Source organism: Myxine glutinosa, unplaced genomic scaffold (assembly GCF_964187855.1).
Source record: "Myxine glutinosa unplaced genomic scaffold, kmMyxGlut1.1 SCAFFOLD_923, whole genome shotgun sequence".
Classification (NCBI taxonomy): domain Eukaryota; kingdom Metazoa; phylum Chordata; class Myxini; order Myxiniformes; family Myxinidae; genus Myxine; species Myxine glutinosa.
Genome location: NW_027617018.1, coordinates 67,269 through 94,617, shown reverse-complemented (window position 1 = coordinate 94,617; position 27,349 = coordinate 67,269). Strand labels below are relative to the sequence as shown.

The 27,349-nt window shown below is 44.2% G+C and overlaps 1 protein-coding gene across 2 annotated transcripts; it reads right to left on the bottom strand.

Annotated features, from left to right (window-relative positions):
* Positions 1 to 350: 350 nt before the first annotated feature.
* Positions 351 to 26,591, bottom strand: LOC144888138 (cell adhesion molecule 3-like). Of its 2 annotated transcripts, none has more exons than XM_078769016.1 (10): positions 26,458 to 26,591; positions 13,891 to 14,040; positions 11,733 to 11,888; positions 7,620 to 7,757; positions 7,363 to 7,509; positions 7,170 to 7,260; positions 6,685 to 6,860; positions 6,543 to 6,575; positions 4,475 to 4,585; positions 351 to 1,865 (listed from the first exon to the last, which is right to left on the bottom strand). In XM_078769016.1, the coding sequence occupies exons 1-10, from the start codon at positions 26,507 to 26,509 to the stop codon at positions 1,753 to 1,755; spliced, it is 1,167 nt and encodes a 388-aa protein (XP_078625142.1). In that variant the 5' UTR covers positions 26,510 to 26,591; the 3' UTR covers positions 351 to 1,752. The 2 variants fall into 2 exon arrangements, with proteins under 2 accessions (XP_078625142.1, XP_078625143.1); XM_078769017.1 differs by having other exon boundaries at positions 26,418 to 26,554.
* Positions 26,592 to 27,349: the final 758 nt, after the last annotated feature.

Here is a 27,349-nt window from a genome sequence, read left to right as displayed (position 1 = left end):
TATCAATATTGTTGAAATGAAGATCAAATACCTGTATGTTGAAATATGTTGAAAAAGTCAAAACTTTACATGGGGTGTACTTACTTTTTCACGTGACTATGTATACCGTCATGTTTTATCTTTGTGCCAACTATGAACAAAATTGGTCCAGACATCTCCGAGATATGGTTGTGGATGCATGGACGGACGGAACCAAAACCATACGCCCCTAACTGTACTATACTCTTTACAGAGTTTTGTTGCTGCCGAAGCAGTTTCTTGGCAGGGGTTATACTGGGTGGTTTGCCATTGTCTTTGCAGCAGTTTGTCCATGCTCTATCGTTTTAAAATGATGAACATCAAGCAGCGCGTACCATTTCCTTTTTTTAATCAGTCTTTCGTATGACTCGATTGGGATTCGAATAACTGACCTCCCAACAACTGACCAGGTGATTCACCGATACTCTGAACAAGTTCACCTCCTGCCCTGAGTGACTGCTGGAAAATTATCTGGCACACCACTCCGCATAACCCTTGCATAAGACTGCTTTGGCAACATCATTGCTTTGTCCACAGAGTAGGGACAAAGCAGAATAGGATACAGCAAGAATAGTGAGGTTATCCAAAACTTAGAATACCATGCTTGTTTAAAAACTGACACAGACCCCAGGGTGCGGTGCACCAGGGCAATCATTTGGATATCAATTTAGGCATCGCTGTTGGCTATAAATGCTCATCCATCAAATGTTTTAAAATCATCCATGCAGAACATGGATACCCATTGATCAAAACCCCAAACTTGCAGCCATCTTTCTGATGACACCTACACATTTACATTTGTAAATAATATCCCAACAAAACTACAAAATATAATTTGTTGTGAATCCATCAATGAATATGCCTCCACCAAAGGTAACATGACATTTGACGCCAAAATCTAATCAATGCGTCTGTGCATCACAATACAAAATTTTACCAAATTTGGTTGGAATCCTCTCAGCGGTTCACAAGTTATCGCGGTAACGAAAAGCTGCTCCGCACAGACAGACTGACAGACAGACAAATGGACTGACAACCAAAAACAATACATTCGCCATAATAATCAAGTTACTCGACTCGCTCTCAGTAAGGTATCTCGATGTTCCTTTTCTGTTACAGAAATGAGGCATTCTTTCTCACAAGCTCATGTATATCATGATCTTAAACTTTGTGATCATTATCACATTTAGAAAATAATACATCATTAAAAAAAAAAATCACCAACTACCACTTTGCCTTTAAAAAGCCGTCAATAATAACACCTTTTCTGGTTTACTGAAATATCATGGGACAAATTTAGCCAATGTACAGTGCTGCAAGGAAACCATCATTTAAGCTCTCCAGGCTTCTTTTTTTGTGACATTTGAGCTGATACAGGAGGGTACTCCAGAAGAGGAGAAAAACGAGTCCGTGGATTGTTCTTTGAAAGCATTCAATTCTTCATGAAATATAAAATTATACATCTGTTGGGCGTTGATTGAAGTATACCAACTTCCGGGGGAAGCAACGAGAGGCTGACGTTTTGGACAATAACCCTCCGTTGACTGTTTTGCTACGTCTAAGGGTCAACACCCGAAAAGTCAGCTTCTTGCCAACCATGGTGGTTACCGTACCTCAATAAACATCATGTTGAATTCATCCATCGTTCTACCTGTCTGCTGATGCACATAGACACTAGTCTTCATGAGCAAGACTAGTTCTTCATTAAACATCTATTGCTGGGTTGTCTGGAGGTCACACATAGGGTTCACGGTTGGTGTGTGTGGTGTCAGTGTCACCATTGTTGATCAAAATTTCTGTCTTCTCTTCTTGAGATTCATAAGTCCCCTCATTGGTATTGTAATTACCTGGGATCGGGAAAAAGGGAGGGCACAAAGCTCAACACTGGAAAGGGTAGATACTCAACAATCTGCTCTGTCCACAAACATTGACCAAAGCTGCCTTGCTCCTTCAAGGCCAAACTTAAAAGTGTTTTGTTTATCATCACCACACTTCCTGTTTTTCTTTTTACCCCACGTACGCGAAGTGAAAGGCGGGGTTAAGCAATTGGTTCATGTCCGTCCGTCTTCCCAGTTTATGACCGAGGAACAACTTATTTTAATTGAATGTTATATTTTGAACATGAATCGAAACATGAATATGAAGATACGTCTGACGTTTTACCATACTTTGGCTCAGAATTCGTCCCGATCGCACATGTGCATAGAGATGATGATGACGATGATATTTTTTACTCCGTCTGCCTGCCTGGCCATCAAACAACATTGAAGAGCATTCCAAACAGGGAACTTACTGTTTTTAAGGATGCCATTATGGACACGTATGACAAGCACGAATAACTCATGTAACGTGTTAAATAGGGTGATGTGATGGACTATCTTAACATGGATATACACCTCAACATACATCCCCCATTGGTGGGGAAAACCCCTTTGGGGAGAGGGGTAAATGAATTTGCTACAACCTTCATTGTGTGACCGACCCTTAGCCCTCCTGTCAAGTTTGATGGAGTTTGGACAAGTAACGACCGAATGTATCATGGTCAAAAATTGTCAGACAGACAGACATCAAATTGCGTATTCTAGTATGATACTGTCATGAAATAAATTTTACGTACATGCAAATTTTTCAACTCCTTTGAATTTATTTGTTTGAATATTTCAATCTGCGTCTCATCATATGTGGCTATTCATACAATGGGATATTAAAATAAACTAGAAATGTCAATTTTCAGCTTTACCTTTTGAAGGCCCTAGCTGAAAGTGCACACTTACGAGGTTCGACTTGTGTTCACAGTACCGATCATGTACATTAAAAAAATATTCAGCCAGTTGTTCCAACTTCTCAGATAGCATCCTCAATAAAACACAATTTTTGAAATATCCATGCGTCTCTTGGTACTCACTCCCCCCCTCCCCGCTGCTGTCAATATCTGTACTTACTTAATTCCAAAAGAGGTGGGAATCTTTCTTTATGGATTTCAGAAACATGGGATCATTGTCCTTTGCCTTTGGTCAACTGGTAAATACCTTAGAGAACACCATCCTTTGACACACACTCGGTTTGATTTTAAAATGAAAGAAACCATCCTAATATTTATTTGACGCAAGCGTGACAAAACCTGTTTTTAAAAGTCAGCCAAACGCAAAGTCATTATCCCTTGCATTGCAGAGATGAAACGCTCCTGCTTATTGTCCCCCGTCGCACGGCAGAGCGAAAGGGGGACTATGGTTTTCCCCTCCGTCCGTGTGCGCGTCCGTCCGTGCGTGCGTGCGTGCATGCGTGCATGCGTAAGCGAAGGACCGAATTCAAATTTGGTGTGTGGATGCAACTAGGCATATGGAAGAACCCTATTGAATATTAGGTCGCCACGTCAAAATCCAAGATGGCCGCCGCCATGTATGTCTGACGTCATGTATGTCTGAACCTTGTGAGCGGAATATCTTGGAAAAATAAGCGAAGTACCAACTTCTAATCTGGTGTGTGGGTGTATCTAGGCATAAGGAAGAATGCTATTGAAAATTGGGTCGCCACGTCAAAATCCAAGATGGTCGCCTTGCGTCTTCCACTTTGTCAACTCATCACTTCACCGACGGGGGACCTAGGCGTAACGTTTGTTTTTTTTTGTCAGTAGCTTACCAAATGTCATTTTCATGGCTGCATTAGCTTGTCCTGGTTTTGTAAGGAAATATACTAATACTGTCAAGGTTCAACAACGAGATAGTTGTCAAGTCAAGATATGTTCACGACCTTGGAAATTCTTCTTCTTCATTTATTTAACTATCATTTGGAACGAGATGCAACCACAGCTTTGATTTATTAAAATGCTAAGGACGAGTCACAGGATCAATAGAAGGATTATTTAATTTATGTATCTAATTACCTATCTGACATTATAAGATGCACAGGAGGGAAGAAGGTAGTTGTGAGAATAAATAAATAAAGGCAGGGAAAGGAAGAGGGGAATCGCGTTTCAAAAATTCCACCATTTTTGCTGAAGATCGGATCTTGGAATTCCGATTCCAAGCTCAATCGGATCTTGGAATTCCGATTGAGCCATCTAATGGTTGGTTCCCTCCAAAGTGTACCTCAAATACAGTTTTACAGTAAAGTGAATAGTTGGGATTAAAGGGGTCAAATTGCCCCATTTCTCAATTGCCAGTTAAACGCAACGAACTGCATCTGTTATCTCATGGTTCCTCCCAAAAGTAATTAAATAGAAATGCACATTATCCTTTCAGTAATAACAAGAAAAAACATTTTTTCATGGAACTGGGTATCCTTTGTCCAGAACTCTGAAAAAACTGCTGCTTGGAATTTCTGACAGTTTACCCCAAGAGCTTAACAGATTATATTGTTATATCAAAAATTCCAAGCTGTGTTACACTTGCGAGAAAGTATTGGGTTTGTTTCAAATACTGTTACATATGCAAGTCACAAAAGAAGCCTCACTCACCTTTACGGGTCTTGAGGTAATGATTTGTTGCAAGAGAAATGACAATAACGAGGATGAGGAAGATGATGATAGCTCCAGCCACCAGTGGCCATATATAGGAATGCGTGGATACTGAAGTTTGGGGGCAGAAGAGAAATAAACAAAAGTTGTTAATGTTTAATTATTATCCCGCACGAGCAAAGCAGAGTTAAGCAATTGGTTCACTTTGTCTGTCTCTGTCTGTACACAGGCATCAGTTTATGATTGAGAACAACTTAATTTAAATCAAATGTTATATTTTGAACAATAATCTCCAGTTTTTGAATACATAGTGTAGGCTCGTGGAAGAGCTAGTACTAGTACACTGGACGGATCAGGCCGCAATAGGACAAAAGGAACAGCAGAGAGGGAGGGGGTGAGTGTGAGGAACACCAACAGCAGAGCCGCAGGGAAAGATAGAGGGGCAGACAAACCAATGGTTGTTGGGAGGAATTGGGGTCAGGAGAGGATGCATGGGGTGGACAAGATGAATATAAAAGGGAAATCTCAGGAGGGAAAACTGTAAATTTGGAAGGAAGGATTTGAATGGGAGGGTTAACGAGGGTAAAAAAAGAACATCGTTTTGGATTGGGGACGATCTGAGATGGTGGGGAATAGCTGTCTTGAAGACCTGGAGGGAAGAATGAGATTGAAGAGAATGCGGAAGTTGCTTCCACAGGCAGGAAAACATAGATGAGCAAATGAGTGGATGTGAGCAGCGATCTTGGATTTAAGGAGTTTCACTAGAAAGGGGTTGATGGTGGACCGTGTCAACCCTGCAGAAACCAGGAGGGGGCGGACAAAGCACGGAAAAAGCAGAGGGTGCAAGACCAGAAAAGGAGGCGGTAGAAGACAGACGACAGACCTGTCTGTGATGGCAAAGTGATGGGCCTATGGACTCAGCTTCAGTAAAAGTAAGATTCCAATAATATTAAAGGCCTTGGTTTCCACAGCGTCAAGCTGATCAAGATGAGGCAGGGGAGCCAGCCCAGAGGGGAGAGCAGTAATCCATCAAGCTGCAGATGAAAGCCTTGTAGGTGGAAAGGACTTTAGGTGTGCCAAGGAAGGACTTTGTATGATCAAGGATTTTCGTCTGTCTGCCGGTCAGTGGATGGCTTTGGACTTTAGCAAATTCTACGGAATATCGTCCCCATCGCACATGCGCAGAGGATGAGGTAATTGTTTTTAGTCTGTCTGCCTGGCAGTCAAACAAAATTGAAAATCATTCCAAACAGGAAGTGTACTGTCCTCAAGGATGTCATAAAGGACGCAAACAACAGGCACGAATAACTAATGTAACGTGTTAAATAAGCAGGTGTAAAAGAAGCTGCATAAACTGGATTTTTCTACGACCTTTAAAATATTATTTTGTTTAAATTTAATTGTACACTTGAACACTGGAGAACACAACTTGCCTTCTTGGCACTTTCCAAAACCTTCCATTTAGCAGTAACGTGGACAAACTATTATGGCATTTTATCAAATTTACTCCTCGCAGACCCTCCCAATGTCCTTTCTTCTCAAGACTTTGTGGGGTAAGGTCCCCCCACACACTCCTCCCCCGCACCTTCCATAGTGCAACAGCAGATCCCCCTTATATAATGGCAAACATGTAAACTATTATTGTTTTTGGTAATCCTGCAACTTGACATCTAATTACTATTACTAAAATTAACTAGAGACTTTCGTGACAAATAAATGCACAGCCCTAGTTAAAAGCAAGGTTAGAATCGGGAAGCTTATCGACCGCTCTATCGTCTACACCGAACAGCAAAACATTACAAACATTGTACGCACCATCAAACGTTAATAGCAGAAACATGCGGCCGTTTTGCTCGTATCAATAATGCAAAAATTGACATTTTTCAACTCCGCCCACTCCCAGCCCTCCCAACCACACACTGCATGTGCAATATGCGCGAGGCCCATATGTAACGATCATATCATCAAGCAATCCTGGGGAAAGGAAACTGCTCTCACAATCAATTTTCATTTTAAAACTCAAATCTATTTTACATTGGCATGTCATTTCCCTCCTTGGCGTGCTCACCTTCTAAAGTTGTCCCAACCACACTCGGAGGCTCTGAAAGTAAAAAAAAAAGAAAGAGGGTTCAAGGCAGAATGGCATCATCTCCGGTCTGCGGCGGCCGGCTGTCCATCCTGCACGATGACCGACCGCTCGTCTAACTTACCAGAAACAGAGACGTTCAAAGTGGTTCTGGTTTCTCCTAGTCGATTCCGAGAGACGCAGACATAAAGCCCAGTGTCGGACATGGACAGATTTGACAAGACCAGGAAGTGAGACAATGTTGAAAAATTGGAAGTGGAAAGAGATTTTTCACCACGAAGCCACTGTGGGGGAGATGGCCTGGGGTGAGGTGAGGGGAGCAATACATATATTCGATTTATTTAATTTTTCTTCCTCATTTAAAACATGACATAAGACTCTCAAAGTTCTTTGCATATTTCTCGATGTCCCTCATTCCCCTTGTCCTTGTGACTCTCTTTACTTACCAACCCGAGACATTGACTCATTATTTTATTACCAACATGCTCATTGGCTACATTTTCCCACAATTCCTCTTGTCCAGCTCATAATTGCACTCACTTATTGCTTTGTCCTTCCCTCCCAAACCCACACAAACTCTGCTAGTGTGCTCATAAATTCCCCTCCGACCTTGGCCTTCCCTTTGCTCTGCATTCATACTTCTGCTCCTCTCCCTCAGACGAGCTCCCATACGTCTTCGAGATCTCCACCTCTGGAGGATCTAGAGATTGGAGTCAAAAGATGAAAGGTTCTATATTTATAACACTGAACGGTTCAAGCTGTATTGCATCGAATGAGTCATGGTGTCAGACATCACACTTACACTCAACTAGCAAAGTCCAGTTTGTCCACAGCACACCGGTGATGTGATTCACAACACATGTTGCCTGACGTCCATCATCACGACGATTGACCAGGATTCTGATACTGCTGCTGATCGTGCCATTCACATCCACATGCGTCGTGTCATCTGGAGATGGAGCAAGGGAGTGGAAACCAAAATAAGGAAACGAGACGTTATGGCAACCATCGGATACCAACAAGATCCAAGATAAACTACCAGGGAAAGGAATAACTTACTAGGGAGCTTCCGCTCGTCTTTCTTCCAATATATTGTTGCGGCTGGACGGCCTTGTTGGCTAGTGCACACAAGTTCCATCAGTTCGTTTTCCTCTATTGGCTTATCAGGGCCACTCACAACTGGTTGGCTTGGTGGTACTTTGCATGTGTTAGAGGATGAAAGAGTTTGGAGCACATGATGAACGTAGGAAAGGTTGATGAAAAAAAAAGGGTAGGGCAAAGAACAAGGTAAGAGTTTTCTCTTTGATCTTTAAACAAGAGCCAGCCTCACATTTATACGAGGCATACAGGAATGAACCGCATTTTGTCAATTTAATTGCAAATGGTAACCATGTGTTCAGCGATTCAAAGACTAGGGTTTTGAAGAAATGACAGAGCAATAGAGCTTGCCATTTTGGAATAGCATTATATCAATGCCAAGCAATTATTACGTGCATTCATAAATAAAGCAGGAAGTGGTGCTCACTCATCATCCCTCAAGGACCTGCACGTTAGTACTCAAAGCATACTGTATCAGAAACACAGTACAAGACTCAGCCAAAAAGAATTTAAAAAAATTTTTTCAACGTAAATTAACTCTATGTATGAACGCACCACATTCATACGGGACATATCAGCACCATTCTGCCCCCAAAATCTATTGAGAATACAATAAAACTATTACATTTTAAAACATTTATTACAAATTATTGAAAGTGAAGGTGAATATCGGAAAGACGAAGGTGATGGCAAGTGGTAAAGCATGTGGTGAGGTGGAAAGAACTGGGAAGTGGCCCTGTGCTGTGTGCAGGAAGGGTGTCGGAGTGAACTCCATTCAATGTACAATGTGCGCTGAGTGGGTTCATCAAAAATGTAGTGGTTTGAGAGGGTCATTAACCAGTGTGGCAGCTACATTCAAATGTAAGGTGTGCACAGAGGGAGCTGCAGATGGAGGAAATGTTGAGTTGGATCTTGGAGACGGCGTGAAGCTGGAAGGTGTGAAAACATTTTGCTACCTCGGAGACATGCTGAATGGAGAAGGTGGATCAGACTCGGCAACGGTTGCTAGAGTGAGATGTGCATGGAAGAAGTTTCGGGAACTGAGTGGCGTGCTGACGAGGAGGGGAGTGTCGTTGAAGCTGAAGGGAAAGGTGTATGCTGCATGTGTGAGAAGTGTCATGATTTATGGGAGCGAGACATGGGTAATGAACGTAGAGCAGCAACGAAGGCTGGAAAGGGTGGAAATGCGAATGGTTCGGTGGATGTGCGGAGTATCGTTGAGAGAGAGGAAGACAAATGATGAATTGCGAAAGATTATGGGAATAGAGCCTGTGATTGATGCTGAGAAGAGAAACAGGTGGAGATGGTTTGGTCATGTGTTGAGGAAGGATGAAAGTGACTGGTTGAGAAGAGTGATGGAAATGAATGTAGAAGGAAGTAGAGGACGGGGAAGACCGAGAAAGACTTGGCTAAAGATGGTGGAAGAAGAAATGCGGGCAAGGGGGTTAACAAGGGGAGATGCAGAAAATAGGGCAAAATGGAGAAGCTCGTCATGGGGACCGCAAGGCTAACCCCTGCTCTAGCAGGGAAAATGGCCTTAAGATGCTTGTTGTTCTCTCAATCCATCAAAACCATCTCTCAATGGTGAATAATCACTTTTTAAAAATCCTTGGATCTGGATCCAGATCTTCACCAAAATTTAATCAATCCATCCTTGTCACACACCCAACCTGTCATCAAATTTAGTCCAAATTTAGATACTTCCATCACTTTGAGATATCCTGCTCACAGACAAAAACAGACAGGGGTGAAAACATAGCCTCACCAGCGCACAATATCATGGATCTGAAAATATCATTTGGAATAGAAAACTGACAGATTGATTCGACGTACTTGTGAAAGTACAACTGAGAAGGAACACAACGTATATAGTAAGTATTGTTGCAGCCGTCAGACCATCCCGGTTGGCAGTTTGAATTTGACGGTCGTGTCAAAATGACCACTACAGTCCCCCGTCTGAGGCCTCCAGCCAGGTCCTGTGTCCAGAACCGCATTACCGTGCAGATTTCCGGTCCTTGAGATGAGCGAGTACCTCGACGATCGACAATCGCTTGATCAATCCGATTAGGGTCGAGTGAACCAAACTGTCCGTGGTGCACGTCCATTGGCTGGCGCAGCCGGGCAGGTGATCATTTATGGAGTGCGTCCATTGGCTGGCAGGGGAGGAAAATTCCACACAATGGACAGATGCCAATTTATGGGCTCGTTTACCAGCCCGTCCGATGGGCTCACGATCGCTGGCCACGCCAATTGGCTTTTAGCTAAAAAAAATTCCATACAAGGACAGATAAACGACGGGAAGGCTCAATAATGTCGGAGGCGGTGGGGAGACAGGGTATAGATACAGACATGGGTGGTGGTGGTGGGGGACCAAGTCTTTCTAAACACATGCTCGAAACATTTCATCGTTTGTAGGAATTACAACACTCTTACTATGAAAATATAATATATCCCCCATTTTATCCCCTAGACCAGAAGTATAACAATATCATGGATCTGAACGAATTTTCAATTACAGCATGTTGCCATATATGAACTGTAAATGAAGTGCACGCATGAAGTAGCCAGTGATATACTAAGCAGAGGATGGAATCTGTCATTGATTGGTATCTCCATATGCAGGTTTCAGAAGGTGGAACGGAGCCCTCCCAGGTCTCCAAGTGTGTGTCTGTCTGTGTGTCTCTGTGTGTCTGTGTGTGTGTGTGTGTGTGTGGCTGTGTGTGTGTGTGGCTGTGTGTGTGTGTGTGTGTCTCTCTGTGTGTGTGTCTCTCTGTGTGTGTGTCTCTCTGTGTGTGTGTCTCTCTGTGTGTGTGTCTCTGTGTGTGTGTCTCTCTGTGTGTGTGTCTCTCTGTGTGTGTGTCTCTCTGTGTGTGTGTCTCTCTGTGTGTGTGTCTCTCTGTGTGTGTGTCTCTCTGTGTGTGTGTCTCTCTGTGTGTGTGTCTCTCTGTGTGTGTGTCTCTCTGTGTGTGTGTCTCTCTGTGTGTGTGTCTCTCTGTGTGTGTGTCTCTCTGTGTGTGTGTCTCTCTGTGTGTGTGTCTCTCTGTGTGTGTGTCTCTCTGTGTGTGTGTCTCTCTGTGTGTGTGTCTCTCTGTGTGTGTGTCTCTCTGTGTGTGTGTCTCTCTGTGTGTGTGTCTCTCTGTGTGTGTGTCTCTCTGTGTGTGTGTCTCTCTGTGTGTGTGTCTCTCTGTGTGTGTGTCTCTCTGTGTGTGTGTCTCTCTGTGTGTGTGTCTCTCTGTGTGTGTGTCTCTCTGTGTGTGTGTCTCTCTGTGTGTGTGTCTCTCTGTGTGTGTGTCTCTCTGTGTGTGTGTCTCTCTGTGTGTGTGTCTCTCTGTGTGTGTGTCTCTCTGTGTGTGTGTCTCTCTGTGTGTGTGTCTCTCTGTGTGTGTGTCTCTCTGTGTGTGTGTCTCTCTGTGTGTGTGTCTCTCTGTGTGTGTGTCTCTCTGTGTGTGTGTCTGTGTGTGTGTGTGTCTGTGTGTGTGTGTGTGTCTCTCTGTGTATGTGTGTGTCTGTGTGTGTGTGTGTGTGTCTGTGTGTGTGTGTGTCTGTGTGTGTGTGTGTCTGTGTGTGTGTGTGTCTCTCTGTGTGTGTGTCTCTGTGTGTGTGTGTCTCTGTGTGTGTGTGTCTCTGTGTGTGTGTGTCTCTGTGTGTGTGTGTCTCTCTGTGTGTGTGTCTCTGTGTGTGTGTGTCTCTGTGTGTGTGTGTCTCTCTGTGTGTGTGTGTCTCTCTGTGTGTGTGTGTGTCTCTGTGTGTGTGTGTGTGTCTGTGTGTGTGTGTGTCTGTGTGTATGTGTCTGTGTGTGTGTCTGTGTGTGTGTGTGTATGTGTCTGTGTGTGTGTGTGTCTGTGTGTGTGTGTGTCTCTGTGTGTGTGTGTGTGTCTGTGTGTGTGTGTGTGTCTCTGTGTGTGTGTGTCTCTCTGTGTGTGTGTGTGTGTGTGTGTCTGTCTGTGTGTGTGTGTCTGTGTGTGTGTGTGTGCATGTGTCTCTGTGTGTGTGTGTCTCTGTGTGTGTGTGTCTCTGTGTGGGTGTGTGTGTGTGTGTGTGTGTGGGTGTCTGTGTGTGTGAAGGCATCCATACCCCAAACATTGACACTTGCAGAACGGGCGAGAGGAAGTTTTCTCCCATAATCTGTGCACGTGTAAATCCCATGATCCTCCGCTTTCAGCCTTTGAATTGAAATGATGGATCGATGTGGCTGCCATGACACCAATTTAAATCGTGGATCTGTCATCGCTGAGGGATTAAACAGGACGTTAATAGCATAAAATAATCATCACATACACTACCAGTCAAACGTTTTGGAACACCTCAATTTTTCTAGTTTTTATTGAAATTTATGCAGTTTAATGGCCAGTGAATAACCTGAAATGGTACAAAGGTAAGCAGCAAACTGCTCGAGGTAAAAAAAAAAAAAGAAAAAAAGTTTAGGTTAGCAAAAACGGGAAAATAATGTAAATTGCACAGTTATAATGTAAAAAACGGCCTTCTTCAGGGAACAAGTAATGGGTTAACAACTTACAGCTGTTCTGCAGCAATGTAAGTAAATGAAGCCTTGAAAGTTGATGCAAACAATTCCTACAGGTGTCCCAACCTCTGCTGATCACTTCATTACAAACCCCCTGTCTGTTTAAAAGCAGTATTGGAACAGAATGTTATTACACCCTCTGAAGCATTATTTGGACAATATTACACAGCAGGAAGTAGTATATTGGAAACTGGAGGAAACTCTGACAGGAAGAGGTCTGGCAGACCCAACTCCACAACAGAATCAGAAAACAAGTTTCTGTGAGTCAACAGCTTGTGTGATAGGTGGCTCACAGGACAACAGCCTCAAGCACAGCTTAACACTGGTCGAAGTAAGCAAGTCTCAGGTTCAACTGTGAAGAGAAAACTTCGAGCTGCAGGTTTGACAGGTCGAGTGGCAGTAAGAAAGCATTGCTAAGATGGCAAAATAAGAAAAAGAGGCTTGCCTGGGCCATAAAGCACCACCAGTGGACTAGTGAAGACTGGAAGAAGGTATTATGGACCGATGAATCAAAATTTGAAATATTTGGTTCATCACGCAGGGTTTTTGTACGCCGTCGAGTAGGCAAAAGGATGGTTCCTCAGTGTGCGACACCAACTGTCAAACATGGAGGAGGAAGCGTGATGGTCTGGAGCTCTTTTGCTGGATCCAGAGTAGGCGACTTGCACAGAGTGACTGGCACCCTGAACCAAAAAGGGCTACCACAGCATTTTGCAGCGCCATGCAATACCCTCTGGTATACGCCTAGTTGGTCAGGGGTTCATCCTACAGCAAGATAATGACCCTAAACACACCTCCAGGCTATGTCAAAACTACCTTTGAGGAAAAGAACAAGACGGTAGGCTTCAAATCATGGAATGGCCAGCACAGTCTCCAGACTTAAACCCCATCGAGCTGGTTTGGAATGAACTGGACAGAAGGGAGAAAGCAAAGCAACCTACAAGTGCAACACATTTGTGGGAACTTCTGCAACAGTGTTGGGAAGAACTTCCCGAACAATATTTGATTTCCATTGTAGAAAGAATGCCACGAGTGTGTTCGGCGGTTATATCTGTAAAAGGGGCTACTTTGCTGAGTCAAAAATTTAAATTAAATTTTGTTAAACAAAATGATTCTATGATTTCTTTTTTATCTCCAATTGTTTATTTGTTCTATGCTTAATTTCAGAGTAAATTGAGACATTAAACTGCGTAAATTTCAATTAAAACTGGAAAAATTGAGGTGTTCTAAAACTTTTGACTGGTAGTGTATTTGTTTTTGCTGATCCTACATTCCCTCATTTTATTCACTCCTGGACTTTCTTTGCTTATTTCTCTCCTCGAGCTTACACAATAATTCAGAGGTAGCATACATGTCTATGTTATCTCGTCTACTTTGCCTTCCCAACAGAATATGATACGAGTGCAAAATATCATCCTGGTGCTCTGAAGGTAGGGGTTGGTATCATGTAGTACACTGACCCATTGAGTCAGAAGTTATACGGTAGGCTTCAGGCCTACGACTCGCTTTGCAAACCGACACAAGGCTTTGTTTGCCCATTACAGTGGAAAAGAGAAACATTTTAACTCCACATTACCATGAGGCCTACACTCTGCCTGCATAGGGTGGAGGTGCTGCCCTGTAGAAATCCAATTGTTAAAAAGTTTGTCATATTACTCTACCTTTCCTGCTGAATATAATGCATTCATTCCACAGATTTCTTACGCTCACCCGTCTGGTTTTTGAAAAAGAGAGATTGGCTCGGTTCCTTCTTCCACACCAGCACACTCATTGTATCCTGGGCCACTTTGCTCCAACAATCGAGCTGAATCATTCCTCCAACGATTGCAGAACCACCTTTCACTATCAACAGCTCATCCTCTGAAAGGTGGGGGGACAGGGGTTAGGGGGGCAGCACTTTTACACTTATCTTTTGCACATACAGCACATAAATTATCTTTAGTACAATTGATCATGATCAGCATGGAATAAGACGTTCCCAGAACATCCGCTTTAACAAATGATAACATTAACCCACAGCATTTCTCGAGCACATGTATATCTGGCACGCAAGCCGTTCAACGGCACGTTATACGATGCACAATTTGCACATCACGAGTTCAGGCTCTACTGTCCATTGTATCAAAGAGATTTCGCTTTTTCAAAGGATTTAAGATTCTCAGTCGTTGCATCGATTCGTTTACATATTTAGATTTTTTTTTTTATATGACGTACGACTGAAATAGATTAGGGTTTGATGAAGAATTGAAGTCCAGCAGGACTTGAGAAAACGAGCAAGTTCGACAGTTTGGTTACTGAAAACGTATTCTTACATGGAATTGTCCGTTACAAATACAGCAACCGTGCAGATTCCTCTCAGTTTGTGACGTCATGCCGCGTCTTTGGACAGAAGGTGTGGGGTTGCTTGCAGGAAATGTATCCATAATTAATTATCCAATAATAAAGTACAATAAATATAGCCTGGTGTTGGCTTAGTGGTTAGGGTGCCGGCTTGGGATCCGAGGATCCTGGGTTCGAATCCCGGTCGATCGCTGAATTAACGCCAGGGGGGTTGACTCAGTCTGTCATCCTTCCACAACAACAACAACATGCATTTTAAGGGTTAGGAATGAACAAGTTGGCAGTTGTTGCGAATCTTCTCCACTTCTAGATGATCTTCCGGACAGTCGAACGATTGATTTCAAATTGTTTGGAGATGTTTTTAAATCCCTTCCCAGACTCGTAGGCATCTATAACCTTCTTTCTGTAGGCCTCAGAGAGCTCTTTTGATCTAGGTATGGTGACGCCGCACACTTCAACAACAAAGAGCAAACCAAACTAAATGTCTGAGGTTTAAATAAGACAGGTTCCTCCAAAATCCTCTCTAACGATGTTCTAATCATTTGCACCTGAGCTGGTGCACCTGATTCTAATTTTAGGTATTTGAAGTAGTGATAAATGTAGGGGTGTACTTACTTTTTCCACATGCGAAATTTGCATTTATGTTTATTTAAATTATACAATGGACTACAAAATGTAAATGTTTCATGATATTTATATCACCTTTACCTGTCAATATTGTTGAATTGAAGATCAAATAGCTGTATGTTGAAATATGTTGAAAAAGTCAAAACTTTACATGTGGTGTACTTACTTTTTCACATGACTGTATATAAAAGAAAGTTTTTGTTTGTTTGTTTGTCTGCGCAAGCTAATCTCTTGAACGGTGAAAGATAGGAAGATACCTCCAATATAAAAAATGTCGGGACAGTCCCCGGGAAGGTTTTAGTCTAGGTGGCGAGGCCGGTCGAGGCCCACTCACCTCGGCCAGGCTGGGCCCATTTCGCAATTAAAAGCTGAGCTGAATTATAGCAGTCAATCTTCTACGGCCACGAGTAAAAGCTGAATTATAGTAGTTAATTCATTCAAAAAGAACCAAAAATGTTGGGACGGGCCCCCGGAAAGTTATAGGCTAGGTGGCGAGGCCGGTCGAGGCCCACCTCGGCCGAGCTGGGCCCATTTCACAATTAAAAGCTGAGCTGAATTATGGTAGTCAATCGTCTACGGCCGCAAGTAAAAGCTGAATTATCGTAGCAAATTCATTCAAAAAGAACCCGGGCAATGCCCGGTGCTTTCAGCTTGTAATACAATAAATGTAAGATGCTGGGGATGGGTAAGAATAATGAAAATAGAGATAATATGATGCAAGAGGCAATCTGGGAGCGTGTCACATGGGAGAACGATCTGGGGGTGGTAATAGATATGGGAGCTAAACAGACAGTACAATGTCTAGGAGCTATAGGTAAAGCAAACAGGGTTTTAGACTGTAATTGTATGGGGATAAATGATAAATAAAAAGAGGTAGGGCTAACACTACAGGAATTGAATGAGGCCTCATCTAGAATATTCTGTGCAGTTTTGGTCACTGTATCTTTGGAAGGATCCGGATCCGGCTAGTAGAAGGACATAGCTGCCCATGAGGGGGTATAACGACTAGATTGGTTCTGAGGCCTGGGTGATTGTATACGCGTTTAGTGGTTTGATGTCTACGAGTGGGTCTTATCAAATGCAAATGTGATCAATATTACTTCATCCTTCACCCTGTGACTGTAGAAGAAGAAATTCATGCTAAGGGTTAGAATCTGCTCTTTTGTGCCTTTCTCGATTGGTCGATGTGCCTGTACATACACGTTTCACGATTTCTAATGTGCTTGTAAAATGCGTGCCTCATTTGATTTGGCAAATTGTTTTCCATCCTGCCCGTTTCAGCTAATTCCATCTGCTGGCTCAATTTAGTGTGTGCAAATAAATAGCCAGGACGTTCCCCCCCCCCGCCCCCCCACCCCTCACCGATCACTCATACAAATAGCCAAGTGTGGACTCGCAGTTCTGCTCAGCCGTACCTAATAAATTGATTGGTGCGCACTGAGGGTATGCACCTCAATTGGCATTGCCAAACCACCGGAAAGTTGATGCGCTTGTAAGAGCAAGGACCCTGCCAGGTTTGAAGGTATCATTCGGTGTCCATAGTTGCTTGACAACCTGACAAGCCATGGACTTATCCGCAGCATGGGACTTATCCTGCAGGGCCGGTGGTCGGGAGGAGTCCGGGAAATCCCCTTCGTGTGGTGGTGAACCCCAAACACCGCGTCCGTAACAATATATGGCGTGGTTATTGGAAGTATTTATGAATGCAATTTGTGTTCTCCAGGCTCAAAGTATATATTAAATTTAAATAGAGGTTTAAAGAGGTTTGAAGTTGTATAGATTAATTAATTCTGGCTTTTACCCAGTGTCTATTTCACCACTCTATGTAGCATGTTACATTAGTTATTCATGCCTGTTGTTTGTGTTCTTTATAACATCCAAAAAACAATGTTTTCTGTTTGGACTGATTTTTTATTTTGTTCGACTGTCAGGCAAGAATATGATCTCACTCCTATCTGCATGTGCGATCGGGACACATTCAGAGCCAAAGTACTGTTAAACGGAAAACTTGTCTTATTATTCATGTTCCTATTTGTGTTCAAAATATAACATTCAATTTAAATAAGTTGTTCCTCAATCATAAGCCGATAAGACAGACGGACGTGAACCAATTGCTTAACCCCGCTTTACGCTTTGAGTGCGTGGGGTAACAACAAAAGAAGCCCTAGTGACATGTTTGTGCCTGCCTCACTTCTTCACCTCTACCTTTACCTTTACCTTTACCTTCTCGTTCTCTCCTCCCTCCCTCCAGTTGTCCATCGATAAATAATAAACAGGTTACATGAATGGGGTGTGGATAAAGCAGAAGCATGATGGTCTCCTCCTGTGTCCAAGTTTCCTGGTAAACTAACGCTCGTACACCTTTCCTGCCCATGCACACAACGTCATTGACTTAGAACGCCTCGTCAAGGAGAAACAGCAACGCGTATGTGTGAAATGGCAAAAGCCAAAGCATACCTGCAAGAGCAACTCAACAACAGAATAATCTCTGGAACAAAGAAAACAGTCTTCAGCCTACATATCGGCCGACCTCAGAATGACCTTCATGAATTTCAGAATTGACCTTTTCATAACTCCTGGTACGGGTGGAAGGAGTCGAGAGGGAAGCTAAACTTTCTCTGAAAAATATTTCCGAGATGATGCAAATAACAATCACATTTTACACTGGGTCTGCCTTCTATAACTTCAGACTGTCGATTTGGACTTTTCACAAAATGACAGTGAACACCGAAAAACAATTATCCTCTCGCAAGAAAAAGACAAACAAGGAAAATATCCTGAACTGTGGAACACCTTCACCAGAGGAACAAGCCACCAGCTCATTACCTACGCCACCAAAGGTGCATGGAGGTTATGTTTTCACCCCTGTCTGTCTGTCTGTCTGTCTGTCCGTTTGTGAAGAAAATATCTCAAAAAGTTGTGGATGGATTCAGACTAAATTTGGCAGAGATGTAATGTATGTAGAAAGAAAGAATAACCACCTTTAGAGGTCATTTTTCCCCGCAGAGCAGGGGTTGGCCTTTTTCGGGCACCGTGGTCCCCTTTTTGAAGCAATGTTTTATGGCCAGATGCCCTTCCTGCCGCCAACCCTGTTAGTCTCCTCTTGTGACACACAGGGAATTACCAGTGAACTGGTACTCAATTTGACGACCTCGGAAGGATGACGAGCTGAGTCAACCACCCTGGCGTTAATTCAGCGATCGAGCGGGATTCAATCCAGGATCCTAGGATCCCAAGCCGGCACCCGAACCGCTAAGCCAACACCAGGCAATGTGACAAGAGTATGTGACAAGGACAAAATGATTAGATTTTGGTGAAGATCCGGATTCGGCTACTAGAATTCTTAAGAGATTCTTCACCATTGGGCGATAGGGCCAAAAACGATACATAGCAGGATATCTCAAAAAGTTATGGACGGATTTGGACGAAATTTGGCAGAAATGTTGCGTATGTGACAAGGACGAAATTATTAGATTTTGGGGAAGATCCGGATCCGGCTACTAGAATTCTTAAGAGATTCTTCACCATTGGGAGATAGGGCCAAAAACGATACATAGCAGGATATCTCAAAAAGTTATGGATGGAGTTGGACGAAATTTGGTGGCCAGATTGTGTGTCAGTGTGTGTGACAAGGAAGAATCGATTACATTTTGGTGAAGATCCGGATCCGGCTAGTAGAATCTTTTAAGTGATTCTTCACCATTGGCAGATAGGGCCAAAACGATACATAGCAGGATATCTCAAAAGTTATGGACGGATTTGGACGAAACTTGGCAGAGATGTAGCGTATGTGACAAGGACGAAATTAATAGATTTTGGGGAAGATCCGGATCCGGCAACTGGAATTCTTAAGAGATTCTTCACCATTGGGCGATAGGGCCAAAAACGATACATAGCAGGATATCTGAAAAAGTTATGGATGGAGTTGGACGAAACTTGGTGGCCAGATTGTGTGTCAGTGTGTGTGACAAGGAAGAATCGATTACATTTTGGTGAAGATCCGGATCCGGCTAGTAGAATCTTTTAAGCGATTCTTCACCTTTGGGAGATGGGGCCAAAAACGATACAAAGCAGGATATCTCAAAAAGTTGTGGACGGATGATTTTGATTAAATGTGATTCTGTATTGTGATTTTCTTATCTACTCTGGGATACAAAACGTAAACTGTTCACCTGGCGGAGGTATGCTCTCTACTGAGTGCCGTTGTTGTTGATACATGGTTTAGACACGAGCTCGAAATTATAAAATTTGTTACCAATAATAAACGACTTTCCAGGTACAGTATTTTAATGCTAGTAGAAGGTGTCCACAACCATCCTCGTCCATGTTGTGGAACGTCGGCGAAGGCCTAAACCTTTCCACCTTTATTCGCTTTTAAGTTCGTTTTCTCCGCAACCGCTCGAGCGAGCGACGCAAAACTTTCAACATCGGGGCACCTGCCCATGGATATGTTACGATTGGATGGAAGTGGCACCTTCCCATGGATATGTTACGATTGGATGGAAGTGGCACCTTCCCATGGATATGTTATGATTGGATGGAAGTGGCACCTTCCCATGGATATGTTACGATTGGATGGAAGTGGCACCTTCCCATGGATATGTTATGATTGGATGGAAGTGGCACCTTCCCATGGATATGTTATGATTGGATGGAAGTGGCACCTTCCCATGGATATGTTATGATTGGATGGAAGTGGCACCTTCCCATGGATATGTTATGATTGGATGGAAGTGGCACCTTCCCTTGGATATGTTATGATTGGATGGAAGTGGCACCTTCCCTTGGATATGTTATGATTGGATGGAAGTGGCACCTTCCCATGGATATGTTATGATTGGATGGAAGTGGCACCTTCCCATGGATATGTTATGATTGGATGGAAGTGGCACCTTCCCTTGGATATGTTATGATTGGATGGAAGTGGCACCTTCCCATGGATATGTTATGATTGGATGGAAGTGGCACCTTCCCATGGATATGTTATGATTGGATGGAAGTGGCACCTTCCCTTGGATATGTTATGATTGGATGGAAGTGGCACCTTCCCATGGATATGTTATGATTGGATGGAAGTGGCACCTTCCCTTGGATATGTTATGATTGGATGGAAGTGGCACCTTCCCATGGATATGTTATGATTGGATGGAAGTGGCACCTTCCCATGGATATGTTATGATTGGATGGAAGTGGCACCTTCCCATGGATATGTTATGATTGGATGGAAGTGGCACCTTGCCATGGATATGCTATGATTGGATGGAAGTGGCACCTTCCCATGGATATGTTATGATTGGATGGAAGTGGCACCTTCCCATGGATATGTTATGATTGGATGGAAGTGGCACCTTCCCATGGATATGTTATGATTGGATGGAAGTGGCACCTTCCCATGGATATGTTATGATTGGATGGAAGTGGCACCTGCCCATGGATATGTTATGATTGGATGGAAGTGGCACCTTCCCATGGATATGTTATGATTGGATGGAAGTGGCACCTTCCCATGGATATGTTATGATTGGATGGAAGTGGCACCTGCCCATGGATATGTTACGATTGGATGGAAGTGGCACCTTCCCATGGATATGTTATGATTGGATGGAAGTGGCACCTTGCCATGGATATGCTATGATTGGATGGAAGTGGCACCTTCCCATGGATATGTTATGATTGGATGGAAGTGGCACCTTCCCATGGATATGTTATGATTGGATGGAAGTGGCACCTTGCCATGGATATGCTATGATTGGATGGAAGTGGCACCTTCCCATGGATATGTTATGATTGGATGGAAGTGGCACCTTCCCATGGATATGTTATGATTGGATGGAAGTGGCACCTTCCCATGGATATGTTATGATTGGATGGAAGTGGCACCTTCCCATGGATATGTTATGATTGGATGGAAGTGGCACCTTCCCATGGATATGTTATGATTGGATGGAAGTGGCACCTTCCCATGGATATGTTATGATTGGATGGAAGTGGCACCTTCCCATGGATATGTTACGATTGGATGGAAGTGGCACCTTCCCATGGATATGTTATGATTGGATGGAAGTGGCACCTTCCCATGGATATGTTATGATTGGATGGAAGTGGCACCTTCCCATGGATATGTTATGATTGGATGGAAGTGGCACCTTCCCATGGATATGTTACGATTGGATGGAAGTGGCACCTTCCCATGGATATGTTATGATTGGATGGAAGTGGCACCTTCCCATGGATATGTTATGATTGGATGGAAGTGGCACCTTCCCATGGATATGTTATGATTGGATGGAAGTGGCACCTTCCCATGGATATGTTATGATTGGATGGAAGTGGCACCTTCCCATGGATATGTTACGATTGGATGGAAGTGGCACCTTCCCATGGATATGTTATGATTGGATGGAAGTGGCACCTTCCCATGGATATGTTATGATTGGATGGAAGTGGCACCTTCCCATGGATATGTTACGATTGGATGGAAGTGGCACCTTCCCATGGATATGTTATGATTGGATGGAAGTGGCACCTTCCCATGGATATGTTATGATTGGATGGAAGTGGCACCTTCCCATGGATATGTTATGATTGGATGGAAAATGCGGCCGGTGTTCCAAAACCCCTTTCTCTGTAGGCATGGGTTGCAGAGGAGTTCACGTATCAGGAATAAACAGCCTCGGCCGATCAAACAAGCTTGTACATGCACAATCGAAAAAACAAAAACAAAATGCACAATCAAGACAACACCAGTAACAAGGCAGAGCGTTTCATAATGCAGAGCTTCACGGGAGTACGGAGATTACAGTAGATCTGAGAACCAGTGCACACTCCCTCACTCACTCATTGATACACCCACCGCTGCAATAGCTCGTCGTGTTTGTTTGGGCAGTTCAGATATGTCACTCGACAAGACACCGAACGTGTCTGAATGGATGTGGCTCAGGGGAATCAAGACAATCCCTGAAGGAAATGGTTTGCAAAGTAAAAAATTTGGTCTCAGACATTTTGACATTTTGTAGGTTAAAAATGCATTTGGGTTAAAAACAGATTTTTATTTATTTATAATTTAGCAGTGTCATGCTTTATAGAGAGAGCGCCATCGATTGCTCGATATAGATTGCAGTAGATCGTCTACCTTGGACTTTCAAGGCACAAATTTGACTTGTGGTCAAAGTAGACAATTTTTTTCGAACCACACCCTGGGGTGGTTGGTTGTGTGTGCTCGTCAAACCCGTATGCTTTGTAACATAGTCGCTCATACCACGATTAATGCGGGCGTACAGGAACGGGCCCAGACAACTTTGACATACAAAAGTAACACGTGCTTAAATCAGGTGTAACAGTGCTATGGTTACATTGAACGACTTTGTCAAACTGTGATCGGGGTCATTTTGCGCATCTAGTGTCAAGGTTGGTCTATGTGCAGCTGCAGACCCACCGATACATACACGTCTCACACTTTTAATTGTTTTTATAACAAAGTCGAGGATTGTGGGAGAGACAGAATGCAGAACAGCGAGAGCAGTAGAAAGAGCAAAGTGTGAACCAGACTCGGTCCCATTTTGGTTGGAGCATCCGCTTCCAGTCCGGGAAGTGAGCGGTTTGATTACGACCCCAACTGGTTCATGCCAAAGTCTTCAAACATGGTACATGCTGCTTCCTTGCTTGATGCTCAGAGTTTACAGGATTTCGAGGATCGAGCATGGACAAACCCCATTAAGTGAGGCGGAGGAAATTGTGGAAGACAAAATTCCTCATTAATTGCCCCGTTGAATGCGGAGAGAGAAGCAGCATCCTGAAAGATGGCATCACTGCTGCCCAGAGTGGTCGAGGAAGTGACGTCACATCCCCCAAGCTCAGTAGCATCGTTTGTCCAAAGTCAAGTCCTGTGTTGTCTCCCGCGTGTGTCGGTGTGTGATTTGTGCGCAACAGACCTTAGACGCTGTTAAAATAAACAATAACAATAATGGAAAAAGAGGGTGGAGGTCGAAGGGAAAAAAAATCTGGAACAGGAGCGATGGGCTAATGAGGGTAGAAAAAAAATAATTAATCAGGAATATAAATGGGGGATGACTCGAGATGAACAGCCCGAGGATATTAGCTCCACAGGTGAGAGAAAAGAGGAAAAGTGAGTGGAGGTGAGCAGCGAGCCTGGATTTTGGTGAGCGAGTGAGTTACTAGCAAAATGTATGTCCTGGGGAAAGATGGAGGAGAGATCGGGGTGGGGATACAGACCACAGAAAGGACAGAGGATGCAAGACCAGAAACGGGAGGTCGAAGAAAGACATCTGCGAGAGCAGGAGACTCCGCTTCATTGATTTCAAGGTATTGATCTACAGTCTACACTGACGGCGGCATCAAGATGTGTAGCAGGGATGCCAGCCTAAACAGAGAGCAGTACCCCCATTGGGCTGAGGATGAAGGCCCATTACTTTGTGTGAAGTTTGGACTTGCCAAGGATGTCTCGTCGTCGGCTGGCTTTGGAGGCAAACTCTGACATGTGGTTTGGCCAAGAGAATAGGTGGATAATGTCTAATGGTGATGTCTGAAAGTTTTACGGACGGCACCGACTCACACAGTTTGTCAAGGAAGGCGATGGGTGGGTTCGCCAGACGGTCATTTTGCGGTGACAATGAAATGTGAAGTGCAAGCTTTGCCAGCGTTGAAAAACACGTTCCAAGTGTTGAACCCGATCCTTATTCTATCAAGGACTGCAGAGGGTAGAGGTTGCTGCTGCCTATCTGAAAGATGAGAGACGCCATAGCAGAGAATGGAGTCTGCCTGCCTATCTGAAGGATGAGAGATGCTAAGCAGAGGATGGAGTCTGCCTGCCTATCTGATGCATGAGAGATGCTGCAGTGGAGAATTGAGTCTGTCTGCCTATCTGATGCATGAGAGATGCTCCAGCGGAGAATGGAGTCTACCTGCCTATCTGAAGGATGAGAGATGCTAAGCAGAGGATGGAGTCTGCCTGCCTATCTGATGCATGAGAGATGCTCCAGCGGAGAATAGAGTCTGCCTGCCTATCTGAAGGATGAGAGATGCTAAGCAGAGGATGGAGTCTGCCTGCCTATCTGATGCATGAGAGATGCTCCAGCGGAGAATGGAGTCTGCCTGCCTATCTGAAGGATGAGAGATGCTAAGCAGAGGATGGAGTCTGCCTGCCTATCTGATGCATGAGAGATGCTGCAGTGGAGAATTGAGTCTGTCTGCCTATCTGATGCATGAGAGATGCTCCAGCGGAGAATGGATTCTGCCTGCCTATCTGAAGGATGAGAGATGCTAAGCAGAGGATGGAGTCTGCCTGCCTATCTGATGCATGAGAGATGCTGCAGTGGAGAATTGAGTCTGTCTGCCTATCTGATGCATGAGAGATGCTCCAGCGGAGAATGGAGTCTGCCTGCCTATCTGAAGGATGAGAGATGCTAAGCAGAGGATGGAGTCTGCCTGCCTATCTGAAGGATGAGAGATGCTGCAGCAGAGAATGGAGTCTGCCTGCCTATCTGAAGGATGAGAGATGCTAAGCAGAGGATGGAGTCTGCCTGCCTATCTGATGCATGAGAGATGCTGCAGTGGAGAATTGAGTCTGTCTGCCTATCTGATGCATGAGAGATGCTCCAGCGGAGAATGGAGTCTGCCTGCCTATCTGAAGGATGAGAGATGCTAAGCAGAGGATGGAGTCTGCCTGCCTATCTGATGCATGAGAGATGCTCCAGTGGAGAATGGAGTCTGCCTGCCTATCTGAAGGATGAGAGACTACAGCAGAGAATGGAGTCTGCCTGCCTATCTGAAGGATGAGAGATGCTGCAGTGGAGAATTGAGTCTGTCTGCCTATCTGATGCATGAGAGATGCTCCAGCGGAGAATGGAGTCTGCCTGCCTATCTGAAGGATGAGAGATGCTAAGCAGAGGATGGAGTCTGCCTGCCTATCTGATGCATGAGAGATGCTCCAGCGGAGAATGGAGTCTGCCTGCCTATCTGAAAGATGAGAGACGCTACAGCAGAGAATGGAGTCTGCCTGCCTATCTGAAGAATGAGAGATGCTAAGCATAGGATGGAATCTGCCTGCCTATCTGAAGGATGAGAGATGCTCCAGTGGAGAATGGAGTCTGCCTGCCTATCTGAAGGATGAGAAATGCTGCAGTGGAGGATGGAGTCTGCCTGCCTATCTGAAGGATGAGAGACGCTACAGCAGAGAATGGAGTCTGCCTGCCTATCTGAAGAATGAGAGATGCTACAGCAGAGAATGGAGTCTGCCTGCCTATCTAAAGAATGAGAGATGCTAAGCATAGGATGGAATCTGCCTGCCTATCTGAAGGATGAGAGATGCTCCAGTGGAGGATGGAATCTGCCTGCCTATCTGAAAGATGAGAGACGGTACAGCAGAGGATGGAGTCTGCCTGCCTATCTGAAGGATGAGAGATGCTAAGCAGAGGATGGAGTCTGCCTGCCTATCTGAAGGATGCGAGATGCTAAGCAGAGAATGGAGTCTGCCTGCCTATCTGATGCATGAGAGATGCTGCAGCGGAGAATGGAGTCTGCCTGCCTATCTGAAGGATGAGAGATGCTCCAGTGGAGGATGGAGTCTGCCTGCCTATCTGAAGGAGAGATGCTACAGCAGAGGATGGAGTCTGCCTGCCTATCTGAAGGATGAGAGATGCTACAGCAGAGGATGGAGTCATCAGCAAAGAGTTCAAAAGAATTTTCCAGACATTCAGATCATTGATGAAGATGGGGAACAGGACAGGACCCAAACAGTCTTGTGGCACTCCAGTGGTGACAGGGAGAGGAGATCCCAGGATGACTGACAGCAACATCATATCCAGGTGGAGTGACCAGCTGTGAATCCAAACTGATGGTCAGAGATCAGATAAATTTTATATCAACGAATGATGGATCCCAAAACTTTCCTTACAATTGGTACTTTACACACACTGTGTTTTTTACAGGTGTGTTCTCCAAAAATAATATAAACCACACTTTTGTACTTTGGTTAATATCGTTTTGGGTGTGTCGTGTGCCCAACATTGCTCTCACGAAATAACCCTTCACACCACATTATAACAGAGTAGCACAAGTACGGAATAACAGCACCGACAGCACGTATAAATAGGTGTGCGCAATAGGTGTGTGTGTGTGTGTGTGTGTGTGTGTGTGTGTGTGTGTGTGTGTGTGTGTGTGTGTGTGTGTGTGTGTGTGTATACAAGGTAAGCAAGGATAATATGGTTTACAGACAGAGACATTCCCGTGTGCCCGTTGCTCACCGCACCCACATTTCCAATCCTCCTCTTCCCAATCATAATGGATCCTCACCTTCACCGGCGCAGAGAGAAAGACACACAGCGGTGAGCAAGGGCGTCCACATCACCAGGGCGGAATCGTACGACGTCCTCAACGCACCAGGTCCCGCAGATCGGGATTCCCACGGAGGAGAGAATGCAGGACAATGGGAGACGGAGCGAGGGGAGGAACAGACACTGGCGGTTTGAAAAGCAGCGGAAGTGGGTGTGGCTTCGATTCACCTGTGCAGGTATACATCTGTTAAATGGTCGGAAACCAAGACTGAATCGGTATAATTACATTTACAAAGTACGTTCTTTGTCTATAAAGAGGTAACACTTCGTGACATTGCGAGGACGTGAGTTCGTGTAAACTTAAAACTTTGTTTACGTCATAAGCACGTGGTGCAATCTGGACGTGCTGCGAAAGATCATCGGGGACCATTTACAGTTTGATATCAACTTTGACTTTGTGATTGATTCATAAAAGTTAATTGTCGTGTGATAGTCAGCACAAACTTTCTTAGCTCATATAGTAAGTCCCGCCTTGGTGATAATGCTTTTGTTTCGTGTGAAAGTGTTGTGCGCACATGTACACAAACACACGCACACAAACACACGCACACAAACACACGTACACACATACACACACACACACATACACACACGTACACATATACACATACACACACGTACACATACACACACGTACACATACACACACGTACACATACACACACGTACACACACATACACATACACACACAAACACACGCACACACAAACACGCACACACGTACACACATATACACACACGTACACACACACGTACACATACACACACACGTACACATACACACACATGCACATACACACACATACACACACGTACACACATACACATACACACACGTACACATACACAC

Coding starts and splice junctions, on each gene's coding strand:
- LOC144888138 (XM_078769016.1), bottom strand. CDS start 26,509: ATGTGGACGCCCTTGCTCACCGCTGTGTGTCTTTCTCTCTGCGCCGGT. Junction 7,510..7,619: donor AGACGAGCGGAAGCTCCCTA/GTAAGTTATTCC, acceptor CTCCATCTCCAG/ATGACACGACGCATGTGGAT. Junction 6,576..6,684: donor TTTGAACGTCTCTGTTTCTG/GTAAGTTAGACG, acceptor TTTTACTTTCAG/AGCCTCCGAGTGTGGTTGGG.